Raw genomic sequence first — 15,576 nt, 5'->3', positions numbered from 1 at the left:
TAAGGCTCTGGAAAGACACGTGTGACCCAGAGTGACAGAAAGCAGACCAACAGTTGCTGAGCTGGGGGACAGGGTGGGACAGGACGGACTGGGGTCGGTAAGAGGGGTTTGGAAAACGTTTTGTATCTTGATCCTGGTAGAATGAGTGCAAATTTCATCCAAACATTTAAATATAGTAACACATATTGTACTTCACTACATCCTCCTTGATGAAAATGGACACAAATCTCAAGGAGTTTCTAGTTCATAAGTGGACTGTATTAGGAAAGGATAGGCTGTGTACATCAGAAAGCCCAAGAGAGTGGGTCCAGCTAAGTGGTAGAGTGCATGCCTAGCATGTACCCGCCCTGTGTTCAGTCCTTAGAATAAAAAACAATGGTTTAAAAGCAATAGTTTTCTTGGGGAGTGAGGGGATGGGAAGTAGCAGTACTCTAGGGATTAATTAAACCTAGAACATTGTACATGCTAGGGAAATACACTACTTGAGCTCCTCCTTACCCTCTTTTCTTTCCATTCTGTTTTATTATTGTATTTTCTTTGAGATGGGCTCTAAGTTTCCCAGGATGGCCATGAACTCCCGTTGTCACCCAGGCAGACGGTGAACTTGCCATTCTCCTGTCTCAGCCTCCGGAGTGGCTGGAACCACAGGCCTCCGCTCTAGGCCTGTTTCCTTAATACATAAGCAAATGGTCCATTTTAAGAGCCAGTGAAATGTACTAAGAGCTCCGGAGCTAAAATAATAGCACCACTGACCCATCATGAGTCCAGCTTCTGCTACCCTTATCTGTTCTCAAAGTGCTCATGGTTCCAGATGCCCACCAGTTTCCCATCATTACTGTTCATTTCCCAGGTACCTGAAAGAGCCTTCAACATGTCTCTCCTTAAGTTCTAGCAAAACCTGTACACATTTGTCATGTAACTATATATAGTAACAAGGGAGCCTAGGAGATGCAAGTACGGTAGTCCAAATACATTTTCTCCTCCAACAACATAGGCCTTGATTTTTAGGAGAAAATACTTTTTGGTTGGACAATGGTCTCCAAGTGGTAAAGTGGGTTCTTGACTAATTTAAGCTGTTCACACAGCATTGAGCCTGCCCTCCCTCTGTCCAGTTTTGTGAGCCCGTCCTTATTTAAGTGAAATTTGATTTGGGCTTTGTTTTTGGCAAGAGAAAATATTCTATCTAAAATAATCCACTGTAAAATGGAACATAACTCACTTTGCAAGATGGTAAGGTAAATTCGTAATGGGTTTAGCTTAAAGGAAAATACTTCTGCAGGAGTATAGTTTTTGATAATAAGACAGTTTCCAGGGGCTTTCCTGAAATGGAAAAAAAAAAAAAAAGTGAGCGGTTCGTAGGATCTTGAAGCTGGACTCCGGGACGGAGATGTGGTTCCAGTACGGGGACTGTGGGACAGTAGAGGGGCTGCTGTCGTGCCAGATGGAAGGTACTTTCATAAATAATGAGTCATGACACTATTCCTCAGAATTACCTGACATCTGGTATCTATTTTTAAGTAATCTCTGAGAGTGGGGAATATAAAATTGGTCCAGCTGATGATTGGCAAAGATAGGTGACACATGTCGTTTATTAAATGCTGCTCTGTACTTTTTAATGTGTCTGACGTGTTCCAGAATTAGAAAAGCAGAGGCAATGTTGTAAGGGGTTCTCCTCCCCCCTTTTCTTTTAAAGGCTGGCCCTGGACATGCGATGTACCTCGGACTAGCCTTTAACTCTTTTCTTACTCCTTTTGTATTCATTAACTGCATTTTATAAGAATTTTCTAATGTTTGGTTTGTGTGTCTGTTGGGCCTCACAGAAGTCAGAAGCTGAGAAACTGACCTTCAAGAGAGTTACTGAGAAGTAACTTGAGTGACACACAAAAGGAAAAGGATTTTGTACTGAGCAGGGTGAACACAGCCCTTAACCACGAAGTTTACTGGACAAATCTCGTCTAGTTTCCAAAGGGAAGCTATGGAGTTGACTGCCTAATAGAGTGTTCCAGGATTGGCCAGAAATACCTCCTGGACAATATTTGATACTTGTTCCTATCGTATATAGTTTTGTATTTAGTTAGAACTTCCTTATTTAGACAAAAGGGGGGAGATGTAGTGGGTAGCTGCTCCAGCTTTGACCTTGAAATGCTGCCCCTAGTGTGACAGCTGCCACACCTGCCTATGACCTACTTGCCCCGGCCAGCAGGGGGTCAACAGGGGCGACCCACCTGTGGGAGAGAATGAAAGGGACGGGGAAGACAGCAAGACAGGGTTCTGATCAAGCTGCAAATTTTATTCTCCTCAGCAAGGCTTATATAGCATGGGAGGGGGAGGGGGCAGGAAGGAGGGAAGGGGTGCAGGATGTGCAGGTCATGAGGCTGCAGGGTGTTGTGCCAGGTGATAAGGTCATTGGTCAGGGCCCATAGGATACTCTATGCACATATCATATTAATCCTATCTGAATTCCCTGATCAACTTCAGGATCACTGCGACTGAGAAACGTCATGTGTGTCTGATGAGCTGATACGATAGGAGTATCTACAGTGCAGCTTATTAAGTACCTGAGGAAAGAACTGAACCCAAACGAAACTAAGCCTCTACATCTTTCAGTTTACAGGAACTAGAGAAGATGGAATAATAAACAGAAACCATCATGAAAGATCAATGAGGCAAATCAATAATGGTGGATAGTCTACAAAATAAGAATTAATATTTTGGTTCCTAACAAATCAACTTTATGAAGAATTGGAGAAAATGAGACCTAACTCATTTTGGTAACAGTATTACCTTGATAAAAACCAAAAAAGGTAATATACATACAGGGGGGAGAAAAGGTACAATACAAAAAGAAAATTACAAACCAAAAAACCATACAACTCCATCTCCCTTGTAAACCAGCACAATTCTCAAGTTGTCAAAGAATATGTAAAAGGGATAAAACATAATAACCAAGCAGAGTCAAACTCATGGATATAAGGATGGCTAGCTATTCAGTGCATTCTAGAACTGCAGTTTGAATGTGTTGTTCCCCAAATCCATGCTGACATGTTATTGCCGAAACAACAGCATGAAGAGACGAGGCCACTACAAAGTGATGAAGTCACAAGAGCTCTGCCCCTAGTGTTCTTACAAAGGACTTGGGAGAACCAGCTGCATATCCTTTGGCCTTCTGCCATGTGAGGATGCAGTGTTAATCCCCACCCCAGGACACAGTGTTCGAGGTACCATTTTGAGAGCAAAGACCAGACACGGGTATCTTAATCTTGGACTTTCACAGCCAACTGGGACAAGGATGAGAAGTTAGTTGCTATTGACTCTTCACTTTATTCTTGCTCACTGTTGTAGGGAGAAGTTGTATCATTATTTAAATAAAAAAAATGATGATGGGGGAATGAAGAAATGAAAGATAATACAAGTCAGGGAGAAAAAGAAAAGTAACTTCTGATTCCTGGATAACATTGTTTATATAGGAAATTCAAAGAAATCTACACAAAGTAACTCCTAGGATTAAGTTCAACAAGTCATAGGCCACAAGATAAATAATTATCTTGGTAATAAATAATTATAGACCAGAATTAAACAGCAATGCAATTTTCAGGTGCTCCAAAATGGGTGTTTGCATACTAGTATAACAAAGCATGTCCATGACACTTTAGTGATGAAATGTAAAGGCAGTGGAATAAATAAAGTCTGAGTGAACAGACCCCTTAGACATGCCCTGGAAGATCCCAGCAGATGACGCTTCTCTTGACACTGATCTGGAGATCTAACTCATCCCAAACAAAAGCTCCACAGGATTATTTTTATGGATATAGACAAATTCATTAAAAATACATATAGGGTTGAGAGAGAAGAGTAGCCAAGGCAATTTTGAAAAAAGAACAAAGCTAGGGAAATTCCACCATCTAATTTTCAATCTTTCTAAAAGCTATGCAACTCGGGCTGGCAGCAAAGGAATTATAGTCATAGATGACTGCCACAGGACAGGGCTCACAAACGGACCCAGATAACCATGGTCAGGCGGTTTCTAACCAGGGTGCAAAAGGCAGTTCAATCATTAAAGATGCCCTTTCCACAGTTAACACTGGAACACTTAAACATAGGCTGAAAAAAAAATATTAAAAGAAAAAGCTCACAACCTTATATAAAATTATTGAATGAGCATAGATCTAAATGAATAATACAAAAATAAAAAAATTCTAAGGAAAATATAGAAAAATGGAATGGCCTAGGTTTTCAGTAAAGAGTTTCTAGACATGATAGCAAATGTAGGATGCATGAAAGAAAAGAAATGATCAGAAAGCAAACATTAAGAACAGTTAGTGTGAAATAAATGGTGGAAAATGAAAAGACTACCTAGAAATCACACATCTGACAGGGGAATCATCTACAGGCAACAGCATGAGCCCGGGCTCAGAGACCTTGCATGTTTCCACACAAGCCACACAAGCCAGGCTTGAACAGCAGCTGGATCAGCAAAATGTCCTGAGGGTCCCCTGGAACAAAACAAGGGAAGCTTGTGAGGTCCTGCTACCTGGCCAGTCCTCCAGGGCTTGCCTATGCACCAAGTAGACTACCCTGGGAATAGTTTCTCATTGTCTCACTAGAGCTTCTGAGGACATTTTGCCTCATCACCCTTAAGGCATACCTGGAAAGTGCTTAGCAGCATCAGGGAATGGGCTCTTTAGCAACAGGGTCATCTGTTTGTTTCACTTCACTCTGCATGAAGGACACTTGGAAGTGGCACTTTTAGCTACTTTTCTTTACTTTCTCTGCTAGCAACAATCTGAATCTAAAAACACCCACTACTAGCGCACACACACACACACACACACACAGAGAGAGAGAGAGAGAGAGAGAGAGAGAGAGAGAGAGAGAGAGAGAGAGAGAGAGAGAGAGAGAGAGAGCGAGCGAGCCTGGCTTTGGCCTGTGTTTCACAAAACCTAAAACAGAGAAACTCTCCAAGCTCAACATTAAGAAAACAACCTTCCCCACCAAAATGGGTAAAAGACTTGAGAGAACTCATCAAAGGAAACAGGTAGAAGATAAGCATAAGAAAAGCTTCCTAGCTGGGCGGCGGAGGCTCATGCCTTTAATCCCAGCACTCCGAGGCAGAGCCAGACTGATCTCTGTGAGTTTAAGGCCAGCCTGGTCAACAGAGCGAGATTCAGGATAGACACCAAAACTACATGGAGAAACCCTGTCTCAGGAAAACAACAACAACAACAACAAAATAAAACCATGAGACATCGAGGGGCTGAAGAGATGGTTCAGTGGTTAACAGCAGTTGTTGCTCTTTCAGAGAAACCAGGTTCGGTGCCCAGCACCCTCATGGCAGCTCACAACCACCTGTAACTCCAGTTCTAGGAAATCGAATGACCTCTTCAGGGCCCCATGCCCACCAGGCACACACATGGTACCCAAATACACATGCAGACAAAACATTCATGTGCATAATATTAAAATTAATCAAAAAGTTTTAATGAGACATCAGTAAATGCCTTTTATCATAGCTAATATAAAAAGGTGAATATTTAGAGCAATTGGAACTCTTAAGTGGATGGTTAGAAGGTAAATGGTACAGATCTCTGGAAAAAGAGTTTGCAGTGTTTTTATACATGCAATTCAACAGCTCCGTCCTGGGAATTTAACCTTAACAAGAAGCTAGATTTAACTTTAACCTGGACCAAGCTCTCCTTGCAAAGGGGAATGAATAATAAATCAACTGTGGTATACCCACACGGAGATACTGCTTAACACCAAAGAGGAGAAAGCTATTGATTCATGCAAAATGGATGAATCTTAAGTGCAGTTTTCTAAGACAGGGATGTTCTCAAAAGGTTACGTGCTGTATAGTTCCGTTTCTATCATTGTCTCAAAATGACAGAACCATGATGACAAAGACCAGATCAGGGGGTGCCAGGGGCTGAAGGTATGGGAAGCTATGACCATAAAGAGGGCAAGGGACATTTTTTTGGGGGGGAGGGTGCAAAACTGTTCTGTATCCTGGTTGTAGTTAGAGCTGCATGAATCTATGAGAACTGAAATAAAAAATCTATATATGCTAAAATCCGGAGAGCTGCAAAAAGCAATTTTAGAGTACATAAAATCAAAGGAAAAAAATATACATTATTTTAAAAGAGATAAGGAGAAAAAAAAAGATAGGGTAACTCTAATACAAGAAATTTAAGGGTTGATACAACCAAAGCTGTTTTTTTTTTTTTTTTTTGTCGGCGTGTGTGTGTGTGTGTGTGTGTGTGTGTGTGTGTGTGTGTGTGTGTGTGTGTTTTATATGCATGGCGTGCCAGTGTAGGCCAGATGGTGGTGTAGGATCCCCTGGAGTTACAGGCGGTTGTGAACCACCTGATTTGGATGCTGAGGATGTATGTAACTGGTCCTCTGGGAGACAATACCTGTTCTTAACCGCTTCAACTCTCAAAATAGAATTTGTAGGTCTTGCTTAGATCCCAATTTAAACAAACCAACAACAACAACAAAAAAGGCATTTTTATATAATCAGGAGACATTTATAAATAATCCTAGAATTACACGCTAAATTGAAGTTTCTGCAGTATGAGAATAGCATTCTGGCTAGATGTAAAAAAACAAAACAATTTCATCTGTTACATATGAATTCTGGAGTACATATGTGTATAAAATGACATTAAATCTGGGACTTGCTTCAAAAGACTCGAGGGGGAAAATGTCTATGATAACAACTGAAAATCTAAACTGGAGGTTAGTTATATTATGTATGCTATCTTTAGTATATTTATAGCTCTCCAGAAATCTTTCTGGAAAACAAACATTTGAAAGATAGTATTTTTTCAACATGTATTATAAAGCAAGAGACACAGACCTGCAGTTGATTTCAATCTCAATGTCAAATTTTTCCAATGACTCCAAATAAATAGATGCTGCATGTGCTAAAAATAATACTGACATGGAAAAAAAAATCTAGAAATCGTGTACTTTCAGCAATAAACTACTGAGATTACTAGGTTAGTAAAGATTTGCAGTCAGATTTTAAAACAGCAACTCAAAGCAGTTTTCAATGACACCATCAGGAAGTAAAGGGAAAAGGGGAATTTTAAAGCAGTAATTTTTTGATCCTACAAATCGCAGCCTCCAAACAAAATTAACCAAGCCTTTAAATTCTCATTAATATTTACAAAGCAGTGCTTCCTTCTGCTTGCCCAGCTTGCTCTTTTGAGCGTTGTTATTATTTATTGTTTCTTGAACACTCAGCACTGCGTGGGATTTGGATGATAAATTTCTTCCCTAGGGGACACTACTCCCGAAGCCACACAAACAGAGCACAGAGAATAGCTATTTAAGACGGGAACGCCAAATGCAAAACCGAAGAGCACATTCTGATTCTTTTAAAAATAAGGTTATGAATTCTAAGTTCTAAAGGAAGAATATGCATTCACATCCAGGGCTGTCTTCCTCCGCATTGTAGACTTGAAGAGGCCAAAGGGGTAAGGGAGAGTCTAGCAACTCCTTTAAAGCTCCTCTTGGCAGGAGGAAGGTCCAAGTTGCAAATGCAATAAGAATTTACTTTAGGGACTGGAAGGATGGCTCAGTGGTTGCGCGCTTGCTGTTTCTGCACAGGACCCAGAGTTCGATTCCCAGCACCCATCCTGGGGAGCTCACAACTGCCTATAACTTTAGTTCCAGAGGATCTAATACCTTTCTGGTCTCTGTGGGTACCTGCACTAACATGCACATATTCACACACACATAGCCATAATTAAAAACAAATTCTCATTTTTAAAAAAGAATTTGAGCCTGCCTTAGTGGCACATACCTTTAATCCCTGCACTTGGAAGAGGAGGCAGGGCAAGCAGATCACCATGAGTTCCAGGCCAGCCTGGTCTATATAGCTATAGCTTTTCCAGACCAGCCAAGACTACATAGTGAGTTTTCTCAAAAAATAAATAAAACAATTTGAACCCTTCTTATGTTAATAAGTGCATATAAAAAAGACCTAATCTGGCAACCATGCCAAGTTCTGTTCAAGAAACTAAAGCTGTGAATTATGAAGAAAGGAATATCAAAAGATCCCACCTCTCATCTGCTATACTCATTTGTGGGAATAAAGTAGTGTTTATGTTTCTGGAAGTCGAACAAGAATGTCTTTTCATTTTAAATCTTTTCACTGTTATCACTATGTGCCAGAAGAATCAAACTACTGAAATGTCAGTTTATAAACTAATGACTTTATTTTTCATAATAATTATGTAAGTCTCAAATATGATTTTCCCACTTATATTTTTTTAAAATTTTATTTGTTTAGATATTTTGTTAGGTATGAGTACACCATCTGCATGCATGCCAGAGAGAGCTTCAGATCCCATTATAGATGGTTGTGAGATACCATGTGGTTGCTGGGAATTGAACTTTAAGACCTTTGGAAGAACAGCCAGTGCTCTTAACCACTGAATTGTCTCTCCAGCCCTACACTCATGTTTTAAAGGCTTACTTCTATTATACTTAGCTTGGCTGGAATATTTAAATTCTATTACGACTAGTTCATAGGAGGATTACTCCATGCTTGCTTTCCAACATTTTTAACAGCCTAGTTTATAGAAGATGCACAATATTTAGTAAATATAAATAAATCACACTGTTGAAAATAAAAGGCTTTGCTTTGGTACCTACCAAACATTTTGAATTTAAGGATGTTGAGTTAATATTTAAATTAAACTGAATGGGATCTGTTGAAAGCCCACATATCTCACCTAAGAAACTATGCAATCACATCAGAACACATTCTCAATTTTCAGTGCCTCATACACATTCAACACATGATTTGTTTTAAAGTTTTACTTTATTTTTAATGGATACATAATTGCCTCTAAGTGTACAGTCCACAGTTCGTTCTTTTCTGAAGAAAGGGTTCCATTCATTACGTAAAGAGCACAGGGTTGTGGTAAGATGGTAGAAACCAATGTTCTAGGGAATTTGGAACAAAAAGTAGCTGAAATGACTCTCTAGAGTTACAATTATCTTGCCCTTTCAAAGTCTGTAAGTATTATTAATGTTATAAGAATATAAAATTATTTCTGCCTCAACTTTAAGGATCAAAGCAATTTATGCTCTTCAGAATTTGAAAGACAAGTAAGACATTAAGGCTCTCAAGTTAGAAAATCTTCAATATTCACTGTATAAAAAAAAGGTTAAACCTTTTACAGCATAACTTTAGACTCTTTGGGTTCAAAATTTTTCTTTTTCCTGTGTTACTCTTTGTGTTTTATTTCTTCCTCTGTAACAATCATACATAAAAACAGCTTGACTCTTTCCCCCCTTTCCAGGTTACATTTTATCTCAAGTAGATTTGAATCCAGATTAGCTGTATATAATAGGATTCCAGGGTGCAGACAGATGTCTAGCTGTCACTGACGATCTGTCTTGCGATCAGCTCTCTCATTATTTCATTGGTACCACCGTAGATTGGCTGAACCCGAGCATCCACATAAGCCCTAGAAAAATTAGAAGAGAGTTGAATTCATACAAACATGGTAAAATTTTCAAATTCTATCTTTCCAGATAATTACTAATTGTTTAGTTAAGGAACTCTAAGCAGTAAGAGCTCCTTACAAATAACTGGTTTTTTCAGTACTGTATTCACACTAGATTGGTGTTCGAAAAGCCATTAAGATATTACAACTCAAAACAACCCAGGAACACTAACTTAATTTTATAAAACTGAGCATATATAACAACTTGAAAAGTCTATGTTTAGAAGTACACGGAGCATCTTAGTTTCTTATCTTTTAGTCTCCCCAGAAAGTTGAAATCCCCTAACCTTAAGGGGAAAAAAATTACTCATTTCCAGACATTTCTTTTAATGTCATCACTACAAGCACCCCTGATGTTTAAAAAAGCTATTTTTCCCCCAGAAGTTAACAAGTAGCTTATTCTGGGGGGGGATGATTAATAGTCACTCTTGTCACAGCTGGGATTAAAGTCCTAAGTGGCTGAACCCACTGAGACCCACACAGTCATGCACACACAACCAGGGGTTCACTTTTCTCTCGTTCTGCTGCTGGGAGAGAACCCTGCCTAACAGGGGCCCTGAACCCAGGATCTTGATAGCTGAGAGCTCCACCACGGAGCCCCAGCTCCAGCCTTAGGACTCACTTTAGACAGCTGTGGTAGCAGCCATCTATCTGTTCTCACCCTTTCTCCTCTCCCTTCAGCCCTCTGGCTTAAAAAAAAAAAGGAGATTTAGAGAGGCTGATGCATTTGCTAATTAATGATTACCATTTACTGGTGGCATAACAGATAATTGTCCGACTGGAACAAGAATGTAGGTGTCTCGCCTCTTTGGCAAGCGAACTTTTATTAGGTCACAATACTTTCGTTGTCCCAGTCCTGTAGAGCTAGTGATTGAAGCCCCAGACTTTTCATGGCAGGAAAATTTAAGACCTTTCTTTCTTTCAATATAAAATTGGGGCTTCAATTATTTAATTTCTAAGACAAAATGTGCTAATTTCTCGGCATATGACCAACTTTGAATTTATACTTTTCCCCATTTCCCAGGGTACCTTGCAGATAAGTAGGCCCTCATTTAATATTTACCTATGGGATGAACCACATTAGAAAGGGAATTAGGGCTCCCGGTTCTTTCTGAGATATATAAAGCCCACCCCCAACCCCAGGAAGATTTTGTTGTCCTCTACAAAACCAAGCACTCGCATCCTCTGAAGACTTTCCTAGCATTCCAGCCTACCCAGGCAATCCCAATGCTTCAGACATTTTTGAGCTGGGTTGGGTATTTATTTTCACATTAAAGGAGTTCTACCAGGATATGTAATGACAGACCAGCAGACTTTTCATAAGTTACTAATTAAATTGACTCTACTAAGATTAACAGAGAAAGGCAGTAGAGAAATGTTTAACTGTAGTGAAGTTTTCTGTCTCACCTCCTCCACCTAGAACGGCTAAAGAAAGCTTCAAGGGTCTAAAGTGAAACTTAGTAAAACTAAAATCAACCCACATGCCAAGAATTAGCTATCTACAAATTCTAAAAAGGGAACAAAACACCCCTTTTACCTATAAAGCCAAGACTCAATAACTTATCTATCACTTTCTCCACCTCCCCCACCCCCACACTAAATGGAGCTTAATCTGGGGGCAGTTATAAGAATCACAAGTTGGATGATTAATTCTTAAATCAAAGTCTGTATAAACTATAGCTATATACTGTCTAAGGTGTGATTGGCTTTTGTGCAATCAGGATTTCCCACATCTTTGGGGGAAAGAAAGCTTTCTAGATAAATGATTCGCATACTCTTTGAACTGGAAAGTCAGGCAAGGCCGGTGATTAGTATTTCTTAAAGGAGTTCAAGTCTCCCGAGCTGAAAGTAGAAACTGTAAGTCATGGGTTCCCAGGTTTTTCTTGCTACTGACTTAAAGCAATGGACTCCAAGACAGCAGACACCCCAGCTTATGGCACCCTATAACCTTGACTTCTCTTCACTTGGCATGCCTTTCTTAGAACATAAACTGAGCCACACAGACACTGAACCGAGGCATGCCTACATTCCCAGCAGCCGTTACAAGCACACAGCTATAAACATGCATTATCATTTCTCCCACAAAGCCCTCATATAAATAGGATGGATGACCGCTGCCAAATCAAAAATGCACAGGAAAAACCCCACGGATGATAACCTCTGGGCGAGCAGAATGCAAAGCCTCGCTTCTATTTCATGACGACACAGGATCTACAAAGGGAGCTCTACTGTGACCAAGGCCCACCTGAAGGAGTTCTGAAAGGACACACGGAAGTCTAAGACAAAGGATTTATTCGGAAAAACAAGTTCATGCTTATGTTCTCTCTCAGAGAGAAAAACCCTTGATTGATTGTGAGTTTATCATAAAGTTATAAATTACAGGAAGTAAAGCTTCTAAGCTGGGTGATAACTCTAGAATTAGCAAGTTATACCTACGCAGGTACTTCTATTCTTAGCGAAACGGCAAGAAAACGTTCATGTTCCTCAATAAGGATTAGAAACCCAAGGGATACCGCCACTTAGGCGTGTTAGAGTGGGGCATTCAAACGTATACGGCTAACAGTGTGAGTAGGCATTTGTTTGATATCCAGGTAAAAAATTAGGAAAACTTTTTAGAAGCCTATAACATTCCTACTCTCATACTCAGAACTAAAGCCGGTGTTTATGTGTATTTATCAAAAACTTCCTTGGGCAATTTCTATAAACTGAATATACTGGGTTTTTTTTAAAAAGATTTATTTATTTATTATGTATACAATGTTCTGGCATGTGTGCCTATATGCCAGAAGAAGGCACCAAATCTCATAGATGGTTGTGAGCCATCATGTGGTTGCTGGGAATTGAACTCGGGACCTCTGGAAAAGCAACCAGTGCTCTCAACCTCTGAGCCGTCTCTCCAGCCCCCCCTGAATATACCATTAAGAGGAAAAATATTTTCTAAGATGATAAGGAAGAGTGAAGGAGAGGCAAGAGGTGATGAGAAGGAGATGAGAACAGTGAAGGGAAACAGTGAAGGAGGAAGACATTGTTTAAATTGTAACTGCTACTGTGTCTATCTGAGGAAATTCATATATAACCCACTAAAAAGAAGCATCTCTATTTTTATTTTTCTTTCTTTTTCTTTCTTTTTTGTTTGTTTGTTTGGTTGTTTTTGGTTTTTGGTTTTTTGAGACAGGGTTTCTCTGTGTAGCTTTGGAGCCTGTCCTGGAACTCTCTTTGTAGACCAGGCTGGCCTCAAACTCACAGAGATCCTCCTGGCTCTGCCTCCCGAGTGCTGGGATTAAAGGTGTGTGCCATCACCGCCTGGCTTATTTTTCTTAAAGATAGAATTCCATTCAGAAAAACACTTTTATTTCACAAGCAAGATTCTTAAGGCATGATATGTTAATTCTTCTTCTATGCAAGTGAATCATTCTGCATTGCTACTTTGTTGTTGTTGCTTAAAAAGTAGCTAGGGATGGTGGTCAGTGGCAAATTGCTTGTCCAACATGTGTACAGACAGCCCTCAGTTCAATTTCTATGATGGCCAATTCTGATTATCAACTTGACAAAATCCGGAAAGACACAAGCTTCCTGATGTAACTGTGAGGCGTTATTTGTATTACGTCAGCCTTGGGGCATGCCTGTGAGAGACTGTCTCAACTGGGTAAACTGAGGTGGAAGACTCACTCCAAAGGAAGGTGGTATCATTCCCCGGGCTTGGGTCCTGGACTGCCCACAGAGGAGGCCATCATCTGAGCAGCAGGATCCTTCATGCCCTGCTTCCTAACCTCAGGTCCAACCTGACCCCTGATCGCCCACTCAGGCTCCTGCAGCCAGGACAGCCCCACTCCAACGGGTGATATTCTCAAACTGTGAGCCAAACTCAACCCTTCTCTCCCTTCAGGAGGTTTTGTTAGGGTATTTTATCACACCAATAAAAAGAGTTAGTAATACAGAGAGAGACAGACAGACAGACAGACAGGCAGGCAGACAGATAGATAGAAGGGGGAAATACGAATAAATTAAGGAATGAGATTTTTAAGTGGTATATCTTTTAAAGCCATGCATCATATTTAAAAGTACACTAGAGTCTTCATTTCCTTTAAAAATAAAATCCTAACGAGAAGCTAATAAAATAAGGCCACTTCTATTTCCATAAATATATTCACAGAAAATACAGACTCCCTGTATATTTGCCATTTAAGGCAGAGTAAGGAAAATTTCCTTTCTCCATATCCTTAAAAAAGCATCAGCCAGGTGGTGGCAGCGCATGCCTTTAATACCAGTACTCCAGAGGCAGAGGCAGGAAGATCTCTCTGTGAGTTCAAGTCCAGCCTGGTCTACAGAGCGAGATCCAGGACAGGCAACCAAAACTACAGAGAAACCCTGTCTCAAAAAACCAAAACAAACAAAAATGCTCATAGTAAGGAAATCGAGAAAGAAAGGGTGTGGGTTTGGGTGGTGGGGAGGATCTGGGAGGAGTTAGGGAAGAGGAAACCTAAATCAGAATATATTGTATGAAAAAAAATCTATTTTTAATTAAAAAAAAATCACCTTTTTTTTAAATAAAGAAAGTAACGAAGGCATCATAGGCTGGATGTGGTGGTGGTGCACACCATTAATACCAGCATTTGAGGCAGAGGCAGGTAGAGCTGTGGGAGTCTGAGGCTAGCCTGGCCAGACAGGGTTATACAATAGGACCCTATCAGAGAGAAAGGGGTTTTGGGGGAGGAAGGGAGAGGGAAGGGAAGGAAAGAAGCATTGTAGAACCAGCATACTTACTTTGCAATCGGGTACTCCCACATGTATCCCCAGCCTCCATGGAGTTGGACGCAGTCATAAGCTACACTGTTTTGCAATTCAGATGCCCTAGATGATCAAAATAACAAGCAGAAAAAGAGATAAGAGTTCAGTTGGTAGAGTACTCACAAGCCCTTAGGATCAAACCCCTACCACATAGAACTGGGATGGTGGTGTATGCCTGTAACCCAACACTCAGGAGACAGAGGCAGGAGGATCAAAAGTTCAAGGCGAGCCTTTGCTACGAAGTGGGTAGAAGGCCGCCCTTGATGCAGGAAACCTTGCCTCTAAAAAAGCTTTCTCACTACTCAACAATTTATAAACTATCTTTTAATATCCAGCACCATTATGTCCATAAGCCTGGTATGTTCAAGAACAAGGCCATAGCTGTGCAAAATCCTCTTCCCCAAAATACATAAAATTCTTTTTTATACTTTTTCCCATAAGCCAAGAAACTTGTCATAAATGTAAAATATCTCCCCCAAGCCCAAAGTGTAAGTTCATGTTAATTTCACATTCCATTTTAATCTTGTAATCCTATCATTATAAAATCATTACACAAAGTACCATTCTGCATATTTCCCTTGTCTAGTAATGACTGAACTCAACTTGAGTTAATAAATAACAATGGGAATGTTTTCTAGGCTGCTTTTGGGCTAGTGAGATGAAATAATTTTTTTTTCCTCTTCTTTAAGGAAACCAATACCCATTCCAACATCTGATTTAAACCACACTTGTACCTTAAAACACATAAAAACTTTACAGGGGTCTGCTCTCTAGCTCACCTTTAACACCACTGTTAATCATCCTCAATTCAAATGCAAGTTTTTCTAAACTCTCCAGGACTTTGGCCAGACAGTCAATGCTTCAGCATTTTTTCTTAGATCTGGAAAACACCTCACATTCTATCCAACCTAAACATTTCCCGGATAATATAATGCTGTCCCTAGAGAATTAAATTTAGTTGGAGTTATTTAATGGAATTCGACACTGCAAGACTCCCAAATTTTATCCTTTTATTCTTTCTGTCTCCCTTTGCTGCCATTCTTTAGGTGATTTGAAATTAAACATAGGACTTGAATGTGAATTACTCACCGATCCTCCTTCAGGCTCTTAATATTTTACTTTTAATAGCAAGTTATGAGTTACATACCAACTTGAACAATTTTTAGGACATTATAAACAAACCCAATGGGACTTTCCAGATTTTTTTTTTTTTTGATGCTATTTTTCACTTACAGATGTCTTCCTTGAACACCTTCAAGGATGAGTT

General features: G+C 39.9%; 1 protein-coding gene across 1 annotated transcript in view; it reads right to left on the bottom strand.

Annotated features, from left to right (window-relative positions):
- Positions 1 to 8,811: 8,811 nt before the first annotated feature.
- Positions 8,812 to 15,576, bottom strand: part of Acadl (acyl-CoA dehydrogenase long chain) — a 44,061-nt gene continuing 37,296 nt past the window's right edge. Inside the window, exons 10-11 of the mRNA XM_006974965.4 lie at positions 14,286 to 14,372; positions 8,812 to 9,482 (exon numbers count right to left, since the gene is read on the bottom strand). Coding sequence (XP_006975027.1) covers positions 9,389 to 9,482; positions 14,286 to 14,372 — 181 coding nt within the window. The 3' untranslated portion in view covers positions 8,812 to 9,388. The remainder of the gene's footprint in view (positions 9,483 to 14,285; positions 14,373 to 15,576) is intronic.

Source organism: Peromyscus maniculatus, chromosome 13, assembly GCF_049852395.1.
Source record: "Peromyscus maniculatus bairdii isolate BWxNUB_F1_BW_parent chromosome 13, HU_Pman_BW_mat_3.1, whole genome shotgun sequence".
In the NCBI taxonomy this organism is placed as follows: Eukaryota; Metazoa; Chordata; class Mammalia; order Rodentia; family Cricetidae; genus Peromyscus; species Peromyscus maniculatus.
The sequence above is the reverse complement of the archived record's forward strand: the minus strand, read 5'-3'. Positions and strand labels throughout refer to the sequence as shown.